Genomic DNA, 24,444 nt, shown 5'->3' with positions numbered 1-24,444 from the left:
TATACAGATTCAATGCAATCCCTATGAAATCCCAAGAGCATTTTTTTTTTTAAAGATTTTATTTATTTATTTGACAGAGAGACAAGCAGGGGGAGTGGGAGGGAGAAGCAGGCTTCCGACTGAGCAGAGAGCCCGATGAGGGGCTCGATCCCAGGACTCAGGGATTATGACCTGAGCCGAAGGCAGACACTTAACGACTGAGCCACCCAGGCGCCCCCAACAGCATTTTTTTTACCAAAATGGAAAAATCTCTATCCTAAAATTCATATGGAATTTCAAGGGATCCAGAATAGCCAAAACAATCTTGAAAAAAAAAAAAAAATGGAGGTTTTACACTTCCCAATTTCAAAACATATTATAAAGTACAGGGAAAATAACCATATAAGCAAAATGGTGAATAGGAAGCCTCCGACTCACCTCTCCCCAGAGACACTTACTTAATAAAAACACACAGACTAAACTATTTCTGGGAGATACGCAGAAACCAGTTAAGAGGTTCCTGTACCCCAGGCCAGTGCACAGCCAGAAAGAACTGCAGGGAAGATGGTAGGAAAATGTATCGCATTTACTTGCCATAGTCTCTTCCCCAGGCACCCACAGCACAGTACAATCAAGAGAGAACTCCCAATTCCCGGTTTCTTGTTGGGGAGAAAAACGAGAAGAATGGAATGTACGTCATAACATTCTGACTTTTGGGGGGGGGGGGCTGCCCAAGGGACTGGTTTCTCTCTTGCATGAACCTAAGCAGTGACAAAAAAACGGGAGTCAGGTTGGGGACCTCTGATAGATAAAGGAGATCACTTGGCTTGGTTAAGGAGCGGAGAGTGTGCAATACCACAGACAGACATCAGGGTGAGCTCTAGTACCATGACTTGCCATAGCACCAAGGAAGCTGCAGTACTTCAGTCAGAATTACCATATTAACTCAATTGCACCCCTAGATATGTATCAAAAGAACTGAAAGCAGAATCTCAGAGAGATGTATACACACTCATTTTCACTGCAGCATTATTCACAGTAGCTAAAAGGTAGAATAACTCAAATGTCCAACAACAGATGAATGAATGGCTAATGAAACTGGCATATTTATACAGTGGAATATTATGCAGTTTAAAAAAGAAGGAAATCCTGTTACATGTTACAACATGGATGAACCTCAAGGACATTATGGTAAGTGAAATGATTCTACATATGAAGTATCTAAAGTACTCAAAATAATAGAAACAGAAATTGGAAAGGTGGTTGCCAAGGACTCGGGGGCAAGGGGAATTAGTGTTTTGTGGTTATAGAGTTTTAGTTTTCCAAGATGAAAAAGTTCTAGTGATCTGCTGTACAACAATGTGAATACACCTTAGTACTACTAAACTGTATGTTTAAAACGGTTAAGATGAAGAATGCCTGGGTGGCTGTCAGTTAAGCATCTGCCTTTGGCTCAGGTCATGATCCTGGGGCCCTAGGATTGAGCCCCCCTGTGTCTGATTCCCTGCTCAGCGGGGAGTCTGCTTCTCCCTCTCCCTCTGCAACCCCCTCCCCTTGCTCTCTCTGTTGAAGAAATAAAATCTTTAAAAAAGTGGTTAAGATGATATATATAATTTAATATTGTTTTTTACCACAACAACAAAGAAATAATTAGTCGCTTAAAAACACATTTATTATAAAGCTACAGTAATCAAAATAGGACGGTAATGGCATAAAGACTAGACATGTACATCAACGATAATAGAACTAAAGACCTCAGAAATAAACCTTGACATATATGGTAAAATATTTTTTCCCAAGGGTGTCAAGACCATTCAATGTGGAATGGATGTCTTTTCTACTAACAGTTGTTGGGAAAACTGGGTATCTATTGTCAAAAGACTGAAGCTGGGCTCTAACTGAATGCCATATACAAAAATTAAATCAAAATGGTTCAAAGACCTAAATTTAAGACCTAAAACTATAAACATTCTTAAAAGAGAACATATGAGAATGGCTTTAGGCCACAGCATCTGACAATGATTTCTTGGAAATGACACCAAAAACAGGCAATAAAAGTAAAACAAAGTGAACTGTATAAAAAATTTAAATTTCTGCATATCAAAAGATATTATCAATAAAGTAAAAAGGCAACCAACCCACAGAATGGGAGAAAATATGTCAGTGATGTGATAAGGGATTAATATCCAGCTACATAGAGAATTCCTAAAAACTCAAAAAAAAAAAAAAAAAAAATCTGACCCAAAAACTGGCAAAGAACTTGAAGAGACATTTTTCCAAAGAAGAAATACAAATGGCCAATAGGCACTCAGATCTGAACAGCACAACTAAAGGACCTTGAAGCTTAGTCAAATTTGCTTTCAATATTAAATATTAGGGTCAAGTTTGCCTCCAGCAATCAACACTGAAGGGAAAATACCTTGGGGAGAGAACTGTATTATAAAATAAAGATTTTAAGACCTAAGATGACTGGGGCTTGTTTATAAGCAGCACTTTGCTCTCCCAATATACCATCAAATGTGTACTACATGTTTCTTAAAGATATTTTTTTTTTAAGATTTTATTTATTTATTTGAGAGAGAGACAGAGTGACAGAGATAGTGAGAGAGAGCATGAGCAGGGAGAAGAGGAAGAAGCAGGCTCCCCGATGAGCAGGGAGCCTGACGTAGGGCTCAATCCCAGGACCCCGAGATCATGATCTGAGCCAAAGGCAGATGCTTAACTGACTGAGCCACCCAGGTGCCCATTAAAGGCATTTCTTATAAAGATGAGATTTGATTTTTCCTTATTTACAGAATATCTTTATCGTTCTTATAAATCTTTACTTAATTCTCTATATTATGTAGAGGCAGTCCAATCCCAAAGCAGGCTCTCTTCTTCACACCTACAGAGAAGGCGTTCCTTTAGATGAAAAAATGAATAATGACATGCACACAAAGAGAAAGGGATAAAGTCACATATCCTGAAAAGGAACACACATAATCATGACTCATTTGTACAGCTATGCCATTAAAGAACTAAAAGAATTGACATGAATTCAAAAACCAAAAGTTGTATTTTGTATTTTACCTGGATATTGCTGCTTTTTCCATTATTTCCTGCTGAATGAGCCCAGATGGCTCAATGACATCCAATATAATTATACTCCACAGCTTGTCTGATTTTGGCCTTTGCAACACAGCAGATTCATCTTCCACATGTCTCAACCAAAACTCAAGTGTTTCTTTAGGAAAGTGATTGGCTTCAGATATGAGGTCCAGAGTGATACGATGCTGGTCTTTCTCCACAGAACTGTAGGGTTTAACCTGCCCAAGTGTGCCAGCAATTAAGGGCAGAATAGAGAAGCCTTCAGACACATCTAACACATAGAAAGGTTCAGGGATGCTCTCTTCAGAATTACTCTCTTCGTTTCCGCAGCTCATCTCATTCTGACACTGAGTGTCCATGGCCTGACACAGTTTCTCTGGAGTCAACGAAGACAACACTCTTCTCATTGCCATTTTAAAGCCTTCATGATAGAGGTTGTTATTAAGCAAAGCAATTTCTGTGGATTCCAATATACATGTCTGCTCCACAGCATCTGGTTTACTGGTCTGAAGGTTAGCCAGGGCATTACAGAGTTCAGCCTCCCCTCCTAAAGACATCAAGTCTTTATCCTGGGTAAAATTTTTTCCAGCACCCACTTCATGTTCCGAACCAAAAACACTGATATTCTGGATTCTTAAGTAACAATCTTGACAAGACACTTCCATCATCACATGGTCCCCAGGTTTTATCCAGTAGTCTCCGTAAAATAGTAAGAAAGAAAAACGAATTGTAATTGATGAATATATTTATAAGTCTGAGGATCATACAAACACTTCCACCCTCCCCCCATTTTGAAATCACTACAGGAAAGATTGTATCTATTGATTTAATAGAAATAAAATTAATTTATTCATTTCCTACAAAACACCAGGAAAAATCCCTCCAGCTTTCTTGGCCAAAAACTTAAGTTTGAAGACAATTAACTCATGGCATAACAGAGAGATTCAAGAGCTCCATTACTGAACCCCAACTATTAGTACCATAGTGCTTTTAGTGCAATCAGTAGGTATCATCATCCCCATATTAGGGGGTGGGGGAAGGGCTGCAGGGGACTCTTAATCTTCTTCAGTAATGAAGCCAACAATAACAAAGATAAATCAAAATCTGGGGTCAATACCAAACCCTCACCCTAGCTGAAAGGGACATTCTTTTCTCTAAGAGAAATTTCCGAAAGACCAAGGCAGCATTTAATAGGATCTTATCAGTAATATTTCTAACTCTAAGTATTTAGACACTTGCATGTTTAGGAATTTGACAATATATGGAAGGACTAAGTCCTACAATAAAGATATAAAGCTCTTATCCATGAACTTTCAAACTCAGTAAAACTTTAAAATGTAAATGTAGGGGCACCTGGGTGGCTCAGTTGTTAAGCATCTGCCTTTGGCTTGGGTCGTGATCCCAGGGTCCTGGGATCGAGCTCCACGTCGGCCTCCCTGCTCAGCGGGAAGCCTGCTTCTCCCTCTCCCACTCCCCCTGCTTGTGTTCCCTCTCTTACTGTGTCTCTCTCTGTCAAATAAATAAATAAAATCTTTAAAAAAAATAAAATAAAATGTAAATGTAAAATCACAATTCCTTCTTATCAGCTTTAGAACCAGTTGAAAATACAGGTTATTCTTGTGATTACACATTTAAAATGTCCTTTCCCTAAAAAAGATTAAAAAAAAAAAGGTCCATGTGTCTAAGTAACTATAAGAAAGTTTGAATAAACAAAAATAACACATGAAAAGATGTTCAACATCACTCATCATCAGGGAAATGCAAATCAAAATCACAATGAGCTATCACCTCACACCTGTCAGAATGGCTAAAATAAAAAACACAAGAAACAAGTGTTGGCGACAATGTGAAGAAAAGGGAACCCCTGTGCACTGTTGGGAAAACTGTGGAAAATAGTATGGAAGTTCCTGAATAAATTAAAAACACAATTACCGTATGACCCAGTAATTCCACTACTGGGTATTTGCCCAAAGAATATGAAAACACTAATTCAAAGGGATACACGTACCCCTACATTCACAGCAGCATTATTTACAATAGCCAAGGTACAGAAGCAGCCCAAGTGTCCACTGATAGATGAATGGATAAAGAAGATGTGGTATAGAAGGGAGAAGGTGGGGGGGGAATGAGTTAAACAGGTGATGAGGATTAAGGAGTGCACTTGTTGTGATGAGCACCAGGTGATATATGGAAGTGTTGAATCACTGTATTGTACACCTGAAACTAATATTACACCGTATGTTAACTGGAACTTAAATAAAAAAATTTTTTTAAAAGATGTGGTATATAGATATAATAGAATATTAGTCATAAAAAAGAATGAAATCTTGCCACTTGCAACAATATGGATGGATCTAGAGAGTATAATGCTAAGTGAAATAAGTCAATTAGAGACAAATACCATATTACATTCATATATGGAATTTAAGAAGCAAAATAAATGAACAAAGAAAGAGACAAATAAAAAAACAGATTCTTAACTATAGAGAACTGGTGGTTACCAAAGGGGAGCGGGCAGACAGATGGGTGAAATAGGGGAAGGGAATTAAGAGTATATTTATGATGAACACTGAGTAATATAGAAAATTAACGAATTACTACACTGATTATCTGAAACTAATATAACACCATATGGTAACTATACTGGAATTAAATTTTTTTAAATAAGATAAATAAACTCAAATAATAAATGCCACTTACTGAGTGCCAGTTGCCATGCTGCTGATAGGCATTTTACATCCATTCTGGTTATTATTATTATTTTTTTAAGATTTTATTTATTTGTCAGAAAGAGAGAGAGATCACAAGCAGAGTAAGCAGCAGGCAGAGGGAGAAGCAGACTCCCCACTGAGCATGGAGCCCGACGCGGCACTCGATCCCAGAACTCTGGGATCATGACCTGAGCCGAAGGCAGACGCTTAGCTGACTGAGCCACCCAGGCGTCCCTTATCCATTATTTCTTAAAATCCCTACAACAATCCTGCAAGGTAGATAGCATCATCCTATTTTTGTGTATCACATAATAAAAGCTCTGAGACATAGTCAGCAAGGCCAGCCAGGGAGTCAATAAGTAGCAGTGCCAGGGCCTGAATCCAAGTCTACCTGACTGACTCCAAAAACACCATACTAGCCACACCACTATACTCATTCCAAGACTTAACGATCTTGCCAAATTAGATCCTTGACTAGGAAACTACACAGAAACAGAAACTTATTACCTCTCCCCCCATTTAAAAAAGGTAGAATTTTTCTATGAAATATAACTTATGTGAATATACTGAAATCCATCAAATTGCTGGTAAAAAATTTCTATACAAAAAATATCTTTAACATAGAACTTCCCTAGGGAAGTCCATGAATTTATAAACCCTTTAAAACTTCAAAATTTTGTTTTATATGTGTGTGTGCACCTTTATGACCTGGGACTCCACAGATTCTGTAAGCAGCAAGAAGAACTCCTACACTAGTACTTTTCCACTGTTGTATAAATAATGGACTAGCATTTCTCTTATCTACAGATAACTAGAATAATCAGAGCTGAAGAAATGATATTTTTAAAATATTTATTTATTTGAGAGAGCTTGCATGTGAGAAAGGGGAGGGGCAGAGGGAGAGAATCCCAAGCAGACTCCCACTGAGCGCAGACCCCCGACAGAGGGCTCAATCTCAGGACCCAACACCATGACCCCAGCTGAAATCAAGAGTCAGACACTCAGCCAACTGAGCCACCCAGGTGCCCCAATGATAGACTTTTTTTTTTAAAGACTGTATTTATTTATTTGACAGAGAGAAACACAGCGAGAGGGAACACAAGCAGGGGGAGTGGGAGAGGGAGAAGCAGGCTTCCCACGGAGCAGCGAGCCTGATGTGGGGCTCGATCCCAGGACTCTGGGATCATGACCTGAGCCGAAGGCAGACGCTTAACGACTGAGCCATCCAGGCACCCCGCAATGATAGATATTTTTCAGTAGTATGCAGCAATTATGTTTTACTTTTCTTAACTACATATATTCATTATTTAAAACTACTTTTTTAAAAAGTAAGTTCTGGGGCGCCTGGGTGGCTCAGCCCATTAAGCATCTGCCTTCCGCTCGGATCATGATCCCAATGTCCTGGGATCGAGCCCCACATGGGCTCCCTGCTTAGCTGGGAGCCTGCTTCTCCCTCTGCCCCTGCCCCTGCTCATGTTCAAGCGCACTCTCTCTCTCTCTCAAATAAAATCTTTTTCAAAACATAAAAAGTTCTGAAAAATTTAACCAATCTCCCTTGACTGGAAACTTCATATTCAAAGTAAATTTTTTTTTTTTAAGATTTTATTTATTTATTTGAGAGAGAGAGAGAATGAGAGAGAGCACATGAGAGGGGGGAGGGTCAGAGGGAGAAGCAGACTCCCTGCCGAGCAGGGAGCCCGATGCGGGACTCGATCCAGACACTCCAGGATCATGACCTGAGCCGAAGGCAGTCGCTTAACCAACTGAGCCACCCAGGCGCACCCAAAGTAAATTTTTTTTACATGACTTCAAATGCTTAGAGGATTAAAGCAATAAGATTAAAAAACAAACAAACAACAATTAGATAAGATATACCTGCAAGGTCATGTACAGGGTAGACAGCCTGTTCCCAACATGTTTCCTCACTAGGACTTGTGGATAAACTGTGTTCATCATCAAGCTGGAGTACAAACCAAACCACAACAGCATCTAGTATGCCTTCTTTAATAACAGGAATACCAATTTTACCAGGTTTTTTAGTTGCAAGACTTTTTAATTCCTGACAAAAATGTAAAAGGAATGAAAACATTTTATATACTTAACATACACATGCCCCAATATTACATCACTTTCCATTTCTCTAATTCTCAGATCTGCCCAGCATCCTTAGGAAAATCAGTATCTTGACACACTTACAGCCATTTAAGGCATACTGGATGAGAAGCTCCCATCTATCATAGTGGAATACTGTGCAACTATTAAAAACAATGAGGCAGATACATAATACTGATGTAGAAAGAAGCCCATGACATATTATTGAATGAAGGCAGTGAGTGGCAAACAAACAGATTTTGTTTTTTAAAAAGCGTGTGTGTGTGTATAGAAGAACAGAAAAGCAAGTCTGAAAAGATGTACTTCAAATTGGTGATCTGGGGGAAGTAGGACCTAGATTTTAGAAAGGAAGACATACACTTTTTCTTTTCTGTTCTTCATTACTTGAAAGTGTTAAACAAGCAAATATTACTTCCAAATTAAAGCCTTACTAAGGTGGGTTTTTTTTTTTAAACTGTGGCAAAGAAAAATTAACGTAAGAAAAGTTCAAAATAAGAAAAGGACAGCGTTGGGGTATTTGACATCTATAACTGTGTTGTTCCCCTCTGTACCATTATATCAGAAATGAAAGGCTCTTGAAGCTCAGCCTCAGTAGGTAATGTCAAAGTGTTAATGTAGCTCCAAACCACCTCAAGAAGAACCTAGTAGCAATTAATAGGGGATTAAATTTTATTAAATTTATTAAATTATAAAGATCGTAGGCTAAAATGACCCTTACAACGTCTTCTGTCCCCAGGCATGTCTCATCTAACCTTAAAGATCTTCAGAGAAGGACTCTATGGAACCTTTCTCAATTTCCTTGGGTACTTTCTTTATGCAGCACATCTGCCCACCACTCACCAATACACACACAGATAGATACATAGGGTGACCAACTTCTCCTGGTTTGCCCAAGACTGTCCTAGTCTAAAACTGCAAGTCTCATGTCTTGGGAGCCTCTCATTTCTGGGAAAACTGATTTGGGTGATCACCCTAATACAGATACAATCTGAAGATCTGGATTACTGTTCGTTTTCAAGGAATACTGTTAACTTGAAATGGCAGCATGACATTGAGAAAGTCAGAAAGCTCTAGGTTGTAACTCTTGCATTCACACCTGCATAATTTGGGGAAAATTAATGTAAGCAATAGTTCCCTCATCTATATAGCACAAGGATAATTATAACTATAATTATAATTGCAACACTGTTGTAAAAGAAATCTAAGAACTCATGTGAAAGAACCTGGCACATTATACATTTCCAACAAACCTTAGGGATTTTTTTTCCTATGTATTTAAAGTAAGTACATAATTTCAAGAGAAAATACTGGTTACCATTTAATCATTTTCCTTATATATAGTAAGTAGAATCCCATGCAAATTCATAAAATAAGACTGTGCTATGTATTACTTTAACAATGCTTGAAATTTAATGCTCAGAAATTGTAACTGAATTTTTTTTTTTTTTACCTGAAGATTGTTGAAATCTACTGTCATAATCTGAAAGCACTCTGTCAAAGCCAAATATCCTCCAGGAACTCGACTCATCTTTTCAGTTGTATATGGTTCAACTGTCTCTTCAGCATCTACAGAAGAACAAGCTGGACTCTGAAATTTCACATTTGTTGGTAAACAGATCCCAGCAACATTCTTAGTACCCACCCTGGTAGGAGGGAAAATAAGAAAGGGAAGGGAGAAAGATGGTTTCTTTGTGTTTTTTTTGTTTTGTTTTGTTTTGTTTAGAATCAAGTAACACCATCTAATATTGAGTCCAGAAAAAATAAACATAAAAATGAAATAAAACTTCACTAACAGAGGTTTAAACACAATTACATACACAGCCACTAACTATAAAAGAAAACAAATGACAAATAGGTCTATATTGAAATTAAAAATTCTTTTCATCAAAAGATACTCAGCTTTCAGAAAGTACAAAGGTACACGGAGTAGAAGCAATTTATAATACATCTATTCAAAAAAGGGCTCTTATCCAAAATATATTTTTAAATTTCTACAAATAAAAAAAGGGCAAAAGACACTTCCTTCCCTGTGTGATTAACATTTTTCCTTTTGTAATAAATAATTTGTGAGAAGATACTTTTAAACTTATAAATATCTTGACCTTCAATTCAACTTCCCCCCTTTGATTTGATCCATTCATAATTTTTGTTCCTATCTTTACATGGGGATTGCAAACAATAACTCTGCAACATTTGTTATTAGTCAACATTCTACTGCTGGAAAGAACTGTCCTTTTGTCTCCATTTATGAATTTATTAATCTATTTATTATAAGTAGGAACTCACGGATTCTTATTTTACTCAATGGGTTTTAACTGATAAATGCCCTTATATATTTATGTATGTATTTGGTGCTTAATTTGTCTCAGATTTGGCCAGTGGGAGACCCTTCCAAGCATGCTTCTATGTCCTTTTAATGGCCTATAATTTTTTTTGAGTACTTCCTTAATTTCTGATGCAAAATGTTTCAGAGTCATCTTGAATCTGTCCTACCCTAGTCCTGGAAGCAGCCATTTCTCCAAGGAGCTATATATAGTTCCTTTTGGCAAGGAATGGAATTTAGAAACCAAGACCTAAGTGCCAGGTATGCTCATTGCTCCTAGGATCATACCTTGTCTTTTTCACTTAATAGTATATTATGAACTTCTTTCCATGTCAGTACATGTACCTTAAACAATTCTTTTTGACACTTACACAGTACTGCACTGGGTGAATGTTTTATCAAAAATTATTGAAATATTTTCTTACTAATAAGCCTTCAGATAGGTTTTCCCAATTACAGCATTACAGTAAACATCCCTGTACACGTATCGCTGTACACACCAGAAGTAGAAATACTAGGTCAAGGACTATACAGATCTTTAGTTTTGTTAGATAATGCTAAATTGAACTACTAAAATGTTGTACTAACAGTATGTAAGTTTTCCCCACACCTGTAAGAAAATAGGATGTTATCATTTTTAATGCTTACTAATATAAATATTCAAAAAAAGTTATATTGACTTAACTTCCATTTCTCTGATTAATAGACAATTTTAAGTATATTAATGTTTTGTTGCAAAAGTTGCAAATTTTTATCTCAGTCTGTCAACTGTCTTTTAACTTTATTTATACTATCTTTCACCAGATATATTAAAATCTTTTTAATGTGGTCAAATTTGTCAATCTTTTATAGCTTCTAGACTTTATCCTGTGTTTTCCTTTGGAAAGCTTTCCATCTCTCAATGGATTTTCTACACTTATTTAATTCATCTTGAATTAAAAAAGAATCTAATGTTCTTCCCCAAATGAAAAATATCATCTCTATCTCCATTCATCCATTCTCTGCTGATCTGAACACCACCTCTGTATCATTACTAAATCCCTATAAATTCCAAGGTCTGTATCTGTACTTATTGTGTTCCACTGATCTATTTTTCTATTTCTGCATCAGTGTTTTTTATTTCTAGAGGCAAATGTCTCATTTTTCTTGGCTATTCTTAAAACATTTGCTTGTTCAGATAAGCATAAGATTCAACTTACTAGGTTCCAAACTAATTTGGTTCCAAACACTGTTTCTACCAGGGCCACCTGGGTGGCTCAGTTGGTTAAGCGTCTGCCTTCAGCTCAGGTCCCGATCCTGGGGTCCTGGGATCAAGCCCCGAGTCAGGCTCCCTGCTCCGTGGGGAGTCTGCTTCTCCTTCTCCCACTGCCCCTGCTCTCTCTCAAATAAATGAATAAAATGTTTTAAAAAAAAAATTGTTTCTACCAGGGGTGCCTGGGTGACTCACTTGGTTGAACATCCAACTCTTGGTTTCAACTCAGGTCATGATCTCAGGGCTGTGGGATCCAGCCCCACATTGGGCTCTGCCCTCAGTGTGGAGTCTGCTTGGGATTCTTTTTCCCTCTCCCTCTGCCCCTCCCCCTGCTCATGCTCACTCTCACACTCTCTCTTTCTCTCTCTCAGATGAATAAATAAATAAAATCTTAAAAAAAAATTGTTTCTACTAGATAAAATAGTAGAACTAATCTCTATATTTTCAACACCTTTCTTCATGGTCCTCAACCCACACTGCTGAGCTTCATGAAAAATAAATACCAGGCCTCACTCACCCAAACCTACTCAAACAAAATGTATGGCATTTTTATTTTTACAAAACCTGCTCTGGTGCTTCTGTTGTATAGTCAGGCCTTTATTTGCTATATAAATGAATCAATGATGAGGGGATCCTTTTTCAAAATGGTAGATACCAGTCAATTTCTATTTTGCTCAGACAAACAAATTTAGTGACTTACCTATAAAATATAAAGAGAAACTACTAATGGCAAAGAATCTAGAATCATGTTATACCAAGAAATCTCAGCAAGATACAACCTAGCTTTTCTGGTGGGCAATTCAGCAATGTGTCTCCATAAACTGAAAAATGTGCATACCTTTTAACTCAATTCTTTTTTTTTAAAGACTTGAACTCAATTCTTTATTAAGAAATTTATCCCAAGAAAATAATAAAAACAAGTCCACACAGACCTAAGTACAAAGATATTTATCCTTGTTCTTAAATGCCAAACAGTAGAAGCAACCTAAAAACTCTAAACTCTGAGAACTATAAGAAATTGGTTTTAAAAAATCATGAAGCATATCTATTAACATGAAGAGGCTCACAAAGAAAAAGCAAATATATTTACTGATACTTTTGAAACAAAATTAAGTTTATACACACACACATTTACTTACACAGAGCTGACACTCAACCAACACACTAATTCAGCCAATCTATTAATTAAGGCCACTGTCTGTCTGGTTGGTGCCCTATGCCCTACCGATAACTAAATATTTTTACTTATCACCCTGTAACACGCATAGAAAAGTAAAGAAGAGTATACAACAAAGATGAACAGTAGCTATCTATCGGTGAGGAGTTTAGGATAATTTTTATTTTCTTTTACTCATCACTATGTCTTAAAATATTTATATGTTACCTTTACTGCCATTAAGTTATTGAAGGGGGCCTCTTTAATCTATCACAAATAAAAAAAAATACTAAGTTGTATCAAAATCAATTTTCCACTAAAAAACTGAAAGCTGGTTTTAATTCTAGAGTTCACTTTATTTTTTTTTTAAGATTTTATTTATTTATTTGACAGAGAGAGAGAAAGAGAGCACACGCACAAGCAGAGGGAGAAGCAGGCTCCCTGCTGAACAGGGAGCCCGATGCGGGGCTCAATCCCAGGACCCCGGGATCATGACCTGAGCCGAAGGCTGACGTTTAACCCACTGAGACACCCAGTACCCCTAAAGTTACACTTTAAAAGTAAGAAAAAGGCAAAAAGGGAATTAAGACTGGAATAAACATCACTGAATTTAAAGGTCACAAAACTACAAATTCTCATCCAAATAAATATTCACTAAATAAAATTTCAAGTACAGTTTAGTCTTTAAAATTAATGTTTTCTAGTATTTGCTATTTAAATTATCACTTACCTATGATGTCTTCTTATCTCTGCACATTCTACTGCCATCCCAAATATCACAGCACTTGCTGGTATAACTTTCCCATACTTTTCACAATTACCATTTTCACCTCTGCTCTAAAATATAACAATAAAAATTATATTCAGTTACATGTATGTAAAAATATGTGTGCATAATTATGAGAAAGAAAATTAGTAAGAAAAAAACTTTAAAAGCAACAGGTAAGGATAAACAAGTTAAGGTATTTTTTTCTTTAAAAAGTTGTTTTGGGGGGGCATCTGGGTGGCTCAGTGGGTTAAGCATCTGACTCTTGGTTTTTAGCTCAGGTCATGATCTCAGGGTCATGAGATCTAGCCCTGTGTCGGACTCCATGAGATTTTCTCCTTCTCCCTCTGCCCCTCCCCCTACTCGCAAATGCTCTCCCTATCTCTCAAATAAATAAATGGATAAATAAATAAAATATTTACAAAGTTTCTTTTGGGGCGCCTGGGTGGCTCAGTCAGTTAAGTGTCTGATTCTTGGTTTCAGCTCAGGTCATGATCTCAGGGTCATGAGATAGAGCCCCACACTGGGGCTGAGCTCAGAGTCTGCTTGAAATTCTCTCTCTCCTTCTCCCCCTGTCACTCCCCCCATTTGCTCCCCCCTCCTCTCTAAAATAAAATAAGTAAAATCTTGTAAAAAAAATTTAAAAATTAAAAAGTTTCTTTTGTGGGGTGCCTGGCTGGCTCAGTCGGTAAAGCATACAACTCTTGATCTCAGGATTGTTGAGTTCAAGCCCCACATCAGGGTTAGAGATTGCTTAAAAATGAAATCTTAAAAAAAAATGCAACTGAAAAGCTTCTTTTGTTAACTAAACTTATTGTGGTGATCATTTCACAATATATACAAATTTTGAATCACTACACTCTACACCTGAAACTAATATAATGTTATGTGTCAATTATACCTCAATAAAAAAAGCTTGAATATTACTCAGACATAAAAGAGAAAGAAATTTTGCCATTATCAACAACACGAATGGATCTAGAGTATAATGCTAAGTGAAATAAGTCCAAGAAAGGGGCACCTGGGTGGCTCAGTTGTTAGGCGTCTGCCTTCAGCTCAGGTCATGATCCCAGGGTCCTGGGATCGAGCCCCACATCAGGCTTCCTGCTCAGGCTGGAAGCCTGCTTCTCCCTCTCCCACTCCCCCTGCTTGTGTTCCTGCTCTCTCTCTCGCTCTGTCAAATAAATAAAATCTTTAAAAAAAAAAAATAAATAAGTCCGAGAAAGATTAATACCATATGATTTCACTCATATATGGAATTTAAGAAACAAATGAACAGCAACAAAAAAGAGATAAACAAAAAAACACTTAAATAGAGACAAACTGGTGATTGCCAGAGGGGAGGTGGGTGGGGGGATGGGTGAAATAGGCAATGGGGATTAAGAGTACACTTATCATAATGAACACTGAATAATGTACAGAATTGCTGAATCAGTATGTTGTACACCTAAAACTAATATAACACTGTATGTTCATTATACTTAAATAAAAACATAATAAATTAAAAAAATGGAGAACAATGAATGTGATGCCAAGTTAATACTAATTTTATTATTTTTTTAAAGTTTATTTCACTTTCATTGCTGTGTGTGTGTGTGTGTGTGTGGATACATATTTTTTTCAACAGTACAAATAGGAAGAGGAGGGCAACCATAAATCTGTATACAACAAAAAACTGTTGGGTATGACTCTAACTGAGAAGCCAAAATCACTATTACCTGCTTGAAAAACAAACTACTCTTCTTTTCAGCCTTTAATTAGGTACTTTTAATTCAAATCATTTCCTGTAAACAGTAAATTCTTATGACATGTTAAAAGACTCATTCACATGACATATTATAAAAACCAAATCCACAATTCATGGGCCACATTAGAGGATTTCATTGGAAAACACAATTTGGCAATTTAAACAGTTATTCCTGTCCAATCAGTTGGTACCTTAAAACCATACCAAGCCAGTTATCACTACACTCCCCCTTGATAGTTTGCCAAAAAAAATCTAAGCAGTGAAGGCTACTGAGACTGAAAGTACTTCCCCCTTCCTCAACCCTACTCAAGAATTCCACACTAGGGGCGCCTGGGTGGCTCAGTCGTTAAGCATCTGCCTTCGGCTCAGGTCATGATCCCAGGGTCCTGGGATCGAGCCCCACATCGGGTTCCCTGCTCAGCGGGAAGCCTGCTTCTCCCTCTCCCACTCCCCCTGCTTGTGTTCCCTCTCTCGCTGTCTCATTCTCTCTGTCAAATAAATAAAATCTTAAAAAAAAAAAGAAAGTCCGAGTGCGACTTTAAAAAAAAAAAAAAAAGAATTCCACACTATCTGTCCCACAATGTAACCTCAAATACTATGAATTCCTTCCTGGAGTTTTCTTTCCCTATATACCCCATATACAAATACATTACATTACATGATTAAACGGCTTTTTGCACAGATTTCTTTCCAACTACACAGTATGTACCTTGAGAGGAGGATGTATTTCATACTGCTTTGCAAGTACAGGAGGGGCTCAATAAATACCTGCTGAAATAATGAATTCTTAATCAAATTTAACTGTTATCATGCTGCTTACCTTTGGCTGCAAAAGTAAATGCTCCCATGCATGAATTAAACTCTCCACAATTCCTTCTCCAAATAAACCTGCATCGACAGTTTCTGTTACAACTAGGGACACTCTATAGAACGATTTTTTAAAGATACATGTAAGTAAAATATCATGCTATTTAAGTAAAGATGTCAAAGCTGAGAGAACAAAGGAAAAGTGTATTATAGAAACAGTCCACATATAACATTTTCTCATACATTTCACTTTTTTAATATCTACCCTCAAATCTTAAGGAACTTGACTCTACTGTTCCACAGGCTCCTCTGTTCTCCACTGGCACCCTCCGGCCAGTGTGTGTGTCTGGGAGACACACAACCTTCACATGACCCTGGGGCCTCATCAGGCTATTCTTTCACTGCCTAAATCCTTAAGAGTGCTTCATACCCATTACCTTTACCAGTCCCCTCCTTAATGCTGAGTAAATGGATTTCTATCCCCAGTGCTCTATAAAAATATTCTCTATCATAAATAACTCCTCTCCTTGTCAAGATGAATAATTGTTCTCAGTTCTCACTTTCCTTAATCTACAAATAACATGTAATGTACCTGAGAAGACCTCCCTCTCAAAATCCTTTCTCTCCCTTCATTATCCATGTTTACGTCTTAACATTCATTGTAGCTCTCTTGTTGCTTCTCTTGCTTTACCTACTACCTTTGAGTTTTCACAAAAGCTTAAGTCCACAGAGGTGTGATCTTCTGACAATTCTTTCTAGAAAATTTCACCCAAAGACATATCAAAATAATTTCTCCCTTCTCTGAACTTCTTTAGCACTTATTGCCAGTATCATTTATTTAGGCAATTAGAAGATAAAGAAAATTTTCATGAATATTCCTTTTCTTCCTCTCTAGATTATAGGTGGCTTGAGGACAGAAAAAACTTTGGTATCCCCCATAATGCCTAAACCCAATACTATATAAATACACAAAATTTTCAATATTTATGGTTGCATACATTTAGAATGTGGAAGTATCTCAATCATCTAGTCCAACATCTTGAAATCTCTAGATTTGCTCAAGGTCAAAATAAATTAAAAACATAGTATTGGAATCCCTATCTCCTAATTCAAAACCCATAGGTCCTTCTATAACACTATCTGTGAGAGAAATGAAGGTTAAATCAAGGTAACTGATTCATGACATGGACTGAATTGTGTACCACCGAAATTCATAAGTTAAAGCCCTAACCCCCAAAGTGACTACATTTGGAGCTAGGGTCTTTAGGAGGTAATTCAAGTTAAACGAGGTCATAATGGTGGGGCCCTAGTGTGACAGGGCTGGTAGCCTTATAAAAGTGGAAAAGACACAGGCAATCTCTCTTTCTCCTCGCATGCACAGAGGAAAGGGCAGGAATGTAGCTGTCTGTAAGCTAGGAAGAGAGCTCTCACCAGAAACCAAATCTGCCAGCACCCTTGATCATGAACTTCTAGCCTCCAGAACTTCGAGAAAATAAATGTCTGTTGTTTAAGCCACCTAGTCTGTGGTATTTTGTAATGGCAGCCTGAGCGTACTCTGATAATTCAGGACACTGTTTTATTTCTATAAAATGTGTCTCTCTGCCTCAAAAATCTAGTAAGACTTCTTTCATGAAAATCAATGTAGAGCCCATTGAAAAGCATAAGTATTATGTAAACAAATATTACTATACATATGGAAGAACACTTTTAAAAAAACACAGTCCAAATGACAACAGAGTATAAAAGTCCTCTTTCAATATAAATTGAATTTAAGTAAGATGAGAAGACAGACCACCCAGGAGAGGTAGTAAAGAAAGTGCTACATTAAGAAAACTGTCTCTAAAATGATAGTGTTGGGCCAGATGATTTGTAAATCCATTCTAGCTCTAAAATTCCATCACCCTTGTGATATAGATTAAAGCAAGGTGATATACTAAAAAGCCAAGACTTATAATATTCAAAGCATTTGAAGAACCCAGGCCAAAATACTTCGACAGCTTTCATTTTAGCCAAGGCTAACACAAAATATGACAAGTCCATCAAGCCTGATCTCCTCATGTATTATTTTTAACTACAATTTTTAAATAGTGACCACACAGGAGGTAGTATCCATTTTCGCAACCAGAATACTGAAATTAACAAAAGTAAAGTAACTTGCTAAAGGTCAAGTGTATTTAGTAAATCTCTTAACACCAGTTTCTTTCAAGATCTCTAAATATTTATCAAGAATATGACCATATTATGAAAATCCATCTTATGCTAAATGAGCCTATATTACTATCTTTACAATATCAGGGTTTTAGCTTTTTATTTGGGCTAGAAGCTCTAAACAGGAATATCTTAATTTTTAAAAAATTATAAAAACTAAAATTATATAAATATTATATAGCACCTTTCAGGAATGTGTTTTGGAATTTCTATGTCAAGTGACTTCATATGTAAGAGTTTGATTCCTGCTTCCATCTTGTTTGCTGCCACTACATCACAGGCAAGTTCATACATGGTCTTGGATAACTCGCAAGCATACACCGAGTGTGCTCCAGCTTTTTTAGCAAACATGCTGCAAGGGGAGAAAAGTGCTCCATCAAGAAAAAATAATTCACTGTAGTATTTCAAATTTTAGTGGAATTATGATGCTTAGACATGGGGTTTTCCTCTTATTCTTTAACTAACACAACCATTATTCATTCCACATTAAAAAAATGAACCAATATTCGTATCAAGAAACAAATCATACAATAAATCATGACATTCGTGTTTTTAAGAAGACACAATGGGCATGGAAAATGTTGATAGGCTTTAATTTAGACAACTAGATTCAACCAGAATGTTAATGCAAAAAGTACTCTTAAAAGGCATTATTCAAAATTTCAATAGTAACCCCAAATTCTTAGTAGTTATGTCTAGCTCTTGCTAAATTAAAGTTACAGTGAAAAATACAATAAAGGTAGTTGCATGAATAATCACAAGATTATGAGAAATAAGCTCTATTTTTAAATTCCACTGTTAAATTTTCCATATTTGGTAAAAAGCTTTAATTTACCTTAGTATATATGTGCATATAATTAAAACACAATTACAACAAACCTTAGAATTCCAGTTCCTGTTCCAATGTCCAAAACACTCTTGGACCCCAAACAAACTGCATTTTGGATTGCTGCGTTATAAATCGTATTCCTTTTGGTGTCATTAAGCATGATAAAGTGCCAGCGTTCCACTAACCAGTTTGCAACACGATAAAAATTCTCCTTTGCATCACTGAAATCAGGATTTAGCTTCACTGCTTTATGAAAATACCCAGCTGCTTCATCTCTAAAGCCCATTCTACAGTAAAAAATGACAGACAAAATATTCAATTATTATGATATCAATTACTGTGTCTTTGTTCATGCCACTCATCAGGCCTGAGAACTTCTCTCTCCAGCACCCCAAATCCTGCTCAACCCAAGCACCATCACCTTTGAGAAGCCTTTTGTGAGGATTACAATCCTTGATGATTTTTTTTTTCCTTTTTGAACCCTTATTGTATTTATGAATTCTAGGAGGCTAACTATAAATTACTATTGTACTAAAGAATAGTAGGAGCTCTGAGTCATCCTGCATTTAACCAACTCACTAGAAAGCCAGTGCTTTCTAAAAATCATTCCCTGTGTAAAACATACTAATGCCTATAGCTAGTAGGCTTCTCTGTGGTGTGCCTCTATACCTTTTCTCTCAGTAACTGAGTGAATTATCAGTTGTGTTTGCTGCCAGACCAGTTTATACCTGTTGTACTTGTTATTATAATTACATATTTTAATTAAATATTATAGAAACTAAATAAATAAAACTGCAAAGAGAGAGCCGTTGTTTCTGAGGATATTAAGCTAAACGCTTTGGCAAAAATCAAAGGTGAGTCACCCAAAAATTACTACTGAATGAGATGTGAGCAAATCAACAATAAAAGGGGGGAAAACAACCAACTATCTAGAACTTCTTGAACTTTCTGTGGTGAAGAACTCATCTCCCCTTTTTTAAAATATCTAAATATTTGTAGACCAATACAATTCTACTGCATGTGATGAGCATGCAACTCACACATTAGATTTCAGCAGCACTCAAACTGGTCCACATTCCCTTCCACAAGTGAGCTCCCTGATCACATGCTTGGATTTAAAATATCAAACTGCTATATACATTTCTAAATGCTTACTCTCAATTTCTAACCTATCTGTTACTAACTGATAATTTGTGGACCTGCCCCAGTGTGTGGTCCACAAATTGAAGAGACATGAGCTAGTAAAACCCTTTAACACTCATACTTCTTCACAAGAACCTTTAAGAATTTTTTTTTTTAAGATTTTATTTATTTATTTGACAGAGAGAGACACAGCGAGAGAGGGAACACAGCAGGGAGAGTAGGAGAGGGGGAAGCAGGCTTCCCGCTGAGCAGGGAGCCCAATGCGGGGTTGGATCCCAGGACCCTGGGATCATGACCTGAGCCACAGGCAGACGCTTAACGACTGAGCCACCCAGGTGCCCCGAACCTTTAAGCATTTGAAACCAAATCAGACTATTCATTCTAGGTATGGTTTACATAAAAAAAAAAAAGACATTCTGGAACTCCAAACAGGGAACTACACTCTAACAAAAGGTAATGGCCCTATGTCAAATGATAGGCACTTGTGTTTTAGGTTAAAAAAAAAAAATGTTTAAGGTTAGTATCTGTTATTTTTAAGTATCTTGAAGACAGGATTATCTTACTCTTATTCTGCAACTGACATTGCACACAATACAATACAAAACACATCTTAGGGGCACCTCGGTGGCTCAGTCGTTAAGCGTCTGCCTTCAGCTCAGGTCATGATCCCAAGGTCCTGGGATCCAGCCCCACATCGGGCTCCCTGCTCAGCGGGAAGCTGCTTCTCCCTCTCCTACTCCCCCTGCTTGTGTTCCCTCTCTCGCTGTGTCTCTGTCAAACAAATAAATAAAATCTTAAAAAAAAAAATTTTTTTTTAAAACACATTTTACATAATCATCAGTTGGTGAGACAAACCTAGCAATGGATATTTTAAAATGTTTAAATATCAATAATCTGCTGAATCAATGCCAAACCTGCCCCTAATAATTTTCTGGGGTTTGTGCTTCCCTTAAGTTTGATTCTTAACATATCATTCAGTTTTCTTAAACCGTAATGATAATCTGAAAGATATATGGTCCACTCAATTAAAGTTTATCTCATATTGATAAGACTCAACAAGTGTGTCAGTATCAACAAACTATAAAATCACCTTTCTTCTTTTAACTAGAAAAAAAAATTACCTTCCCAATTAGCAACTTAAATATGTTTTGTATCTGCTTTTGATGAGAAAAGTAGAGAGGACAAAAGCTAAGAACCACTGTTGTGGAGAACAAAGACAAACTGTATAGCAAAAGCCACATTCACACTATCACAAGTTCTGAATTTTCAATGTCTAAATTAGAAATTTTGCATAATTACACCTCCTGAAGCAAACAAGCATTTTTTTGTCTCAGTATCTGGTAACTGCTCAGACTAATACAACAATAGGTCACCAAGTTACAACCTGTCAAAAGTGTGTAGAGCTCCAATTTTCTGTTGAATTGAGTTTATACTTAAACATAAGTTTTAGAATGTTATGATCATTATGTCATATTATCTGGAAATATAATTGAATCCTATAGACTAACTCCCCTTATATGGACTGAAGAACTAAAGAAAATTTTGAAATTAAAATGTAGATTTTTAACTAATGTGACAAATTATTTTAAAAGCTTTTTAAGGGTGCCTGGGTGGCTCAGCTGGTTGAGCGACTGCCTTCGGCTCGGGTCATGATCCTGGAGTCCCGGGATCGAGTCCCACATCGGGCTCCCTGCTCAGCGGGGAGTCTGCTTCTCCCTCTGACCCTCCTCCCGCTCGTGCTCTCTCATTCTCTCTCTCGCAAAAAAAAAGCTTTTTAAATTAAATTTCATTTAAAGGGCAAGTAATTGCTAATTAGTAGAGATGGAATCTGTGTACCAGGATCAGGTTAGCTGTTAGTGTGAGCAAACAAGCCTCAGTTGACAATCTGCCTCATTCTCCTGGTTATTATCATACTCCACAATTAGAAACTATCAAATATTTGTCTCTTAAAGGAGTACTTATTTCATTCCCCCAAGCCATGTTGATTAAGACTATTAAACTGTATACAGCTACATCACTGAGCCTAATTCATTTTGATAAAGGTACTTATATAGAACTTTTCATTGAATAAAACTTAACATGACTAGATGAACAAAGCAATAATACTAGAGGACAACAGCTGGAACATGTAAAATGATCTCACTATATAGAATAGGACATTATCATGGTGTTTCTTAAACAAGAAGTCTCCTTCTATTTTGTACAAAGAAGTGAAACCAAATTTATTAAAACAAATCTACAACAAAAATATGGAGTTTTCATGTTTTCCTAATTATACAGTTTCTATGGAGAATGGACAGAATTTCCAATGGCAAGTTTCCAGCCAGATCCAGAGACCGGATTCACAAGTTCCCTGGCAAGGTACCACAGTGACTTACTTCACTGCCATCCTGCAATCCACACCTATGTCCTGTCCAACAAGGTCTCAATTTTAGCCCAGTGAGGGGAACTCTTCCTTAGATACTTTGTGGTATACAATATAATACTAAAATTAATCTGTTATTACATACTGTATTTGCTATTCTTATATTCTTCTGATCCCCGGTCACAGTTAATAATTCTTTATATTAAACTTTCCTTTTCAAACTACTGTGTGATTTATCCCTGATCAAGACTGATACAGAATAATTCTTAACAATACTGAAAATCACTACAAACCTGAAGAGATGCTCCCCCATACTATTGCAAATCACTTCATCATCAGGAAACAGTTCCAAAGCTTGCTCATAACAACCGAGTAAGTCTTGTGTTCGACTGAGAACATCAAGCTCTTCAGCCCATCTGAACAGTGTATACTGAAAAGTTTCCTACGTGAAAGAGAAAACAGTAATTTAGTCAATAACATAAAGAACATACAACAATGTTTGATGATTCCACAGAGAATAGAACTTAACAATTATTAACTGATTAACTTAAATTTTATTTAGCTTTAGTAGACAGTTTGCTTAATCAACAAATGCATAAATGAATTTTACCACCTGTGTGGCAATAACATGCAGAAGTAAACTCTCTCCATTCTTAGCTACCACATCACATTCTCTACCTATCCTCTCATTTGTGGGCTCCTATACTTTAGGAGTTGTTTTTGGCCGCCTTCTCCTTTCCCATCCATCTCCGGTGCATTAACTATCACCCATGCATTGATGGATGATGCTACATCTACATCTCCAATCAATACCCTCTCCTCTTCTGAACCTGACTCACAGACACAACTTGCTATCAGTCATGTTAACAAGGAACTGTACCTTCATCCATCTCAAATTCAGCTCAATTCAAGTATTTCCTGAACAATCAGTGTGCAAAGAACTGGAGCTAAAAACACAGCAATGAACAACATAAATCCTATTCCTATCCTCACAGAAGACTTGTTGGGAGAAATTTAACATACAATTTTGAAAAAATTCAAAATGCTCTAAAGTGAACCTACTACATTCCTCTCACACAGGATATAAGGTTAAGGTACCACCCAACCTCAAACCACTAAGTCATTTTATAACGCTACTTTAACTCCAATGCAATTAGTTTTAAACCCAGCCAATTCTATCTCAACATCTTTAAATCAGTCACGGTCTCTTCATCCCCACTGTTACAATGTAGTCTGGCCCTCCTAATACTTGCTGGACAACAGTAACAGCATTCCCTAGCTCCAATCTCACCTCCCTCCAGCCATTCTCCACACCACAACACCATAGAAAGAAGGATGGCTTTAGTCATTCCAGTTTTATGGTGAACACATTTTATATCATCTTCACAGATTTACACAGAAGAGTATAAAAATTGTACTTCAGACTGTAACTGAATTTTGATGGCGTTTACTAGAGAGAAAAGGATATGGGAGAAGATTCTACAGTATCAGGGGGAAAAAAGCACAGATGACATGAACTGGGTCAGGGAATCTATAGGTAACTATCTTGGTGTGGTTGAAGTGTGGGCATGGGGAATAGAGTGAGTAGTAGGAAATAAGACTAAAAAGATCTTTTGCTAAGGCCCACACAAAGAAATACGGACTCTGGTCTGCAGGAAACAGAAGTAGTTTCTGAACCCTACTGAACACAAGGTATTCAAATACAAGCTTTAGATATACTTTTGATGTACACTAAACATGTATAAAAAAGGTACTGTCACTGTTTTACAAAGGAGGAACTAAGGAACTGTGAAATAAAGAAACCACACTTGGGTTGATCCATTATTCTGCTGCCTACCTATAAGAGCAAACTCTATCTTAACATAGCACCTTCTCCTCCTTGGGGCCAGCTGCTCCTGAAATTTACACTAAATTTACGTTAACCACAAACATCTAGATGTTACTGACATCTAGCAGGTA

The 24,444-nt window shown here is 36.9% G+C and overlaps 1 protein-coding gene across 3 annotated transcripts in view; it reads right to left on the bottom strand.

The window, feature by feature from the left end:
- Positions 1-24,444, bottom strand: part of PRMT9 (protein arginine methyltransferase 9) — a 37,229-nt gene that overhangs the window by 11,554 nt on the left and 1,231 nt on the right. Inside the window, exons 2-9 of one of the 3 annotated variants that reach the window (XM_035022943.1) lie at positions 22,779-22,927; positions 19,028-19,264; positions 18,333-18,500; positions 15,954-16,056; positions 13,351-13,457; positions 9,340-9,532; positions 7,653-7,836; positions 3,049-3,763 (exon numbers count right to left, since the gene is read on the bottom strand). In XM_035022943.1, the coding sequence (XP_034878834.1) occupies positions 3,049-3,763; positions 7,653-7,836; positions 9,340-9,532; positions 13,351-13,457; positions 15,954-16,056; positions 18,333-18,500; positions 19,028-19,264; positions 22,779-22,927 (1,856 nt within the window). Of the gene's footprint in view, positions 1-3,048; positions 3,764-7,652; positions 7,837-9,339; positions 9,533-13,350; positions 13,458-15,842; positions 15,860-15,953; positions 16,057-18,332; positions 18,501-19,027; positions 19,265-22,778; positions 22,928-24,444 lie in introns of those variants that run through there. The other 2 variants (XM_035022944.1, XM_035022945.1) reach the window with 2 other exon arrangements.

This window comes from Mirounga leonina, unplaced genomic scaffold (assembly GCF_011800145.1).
Source record: "Mirounga leonina isolate KUSES-001 unplaced genomic scaffold, KU_Mleo_1.0 Mir_176, whole genome shotgun sequence".
Taxonomy (NCBI): Eukaryota; Metazoa; Chordata; class Mammalia; order Carnivora; family Phocidae; genus Mirounga; species Mirounga leonina.
The sequence above is the reverse complement of the archived record's forward strand: the minus strand, read 5'-3'. Positions and strand labels throughout refer to the sequence as shown.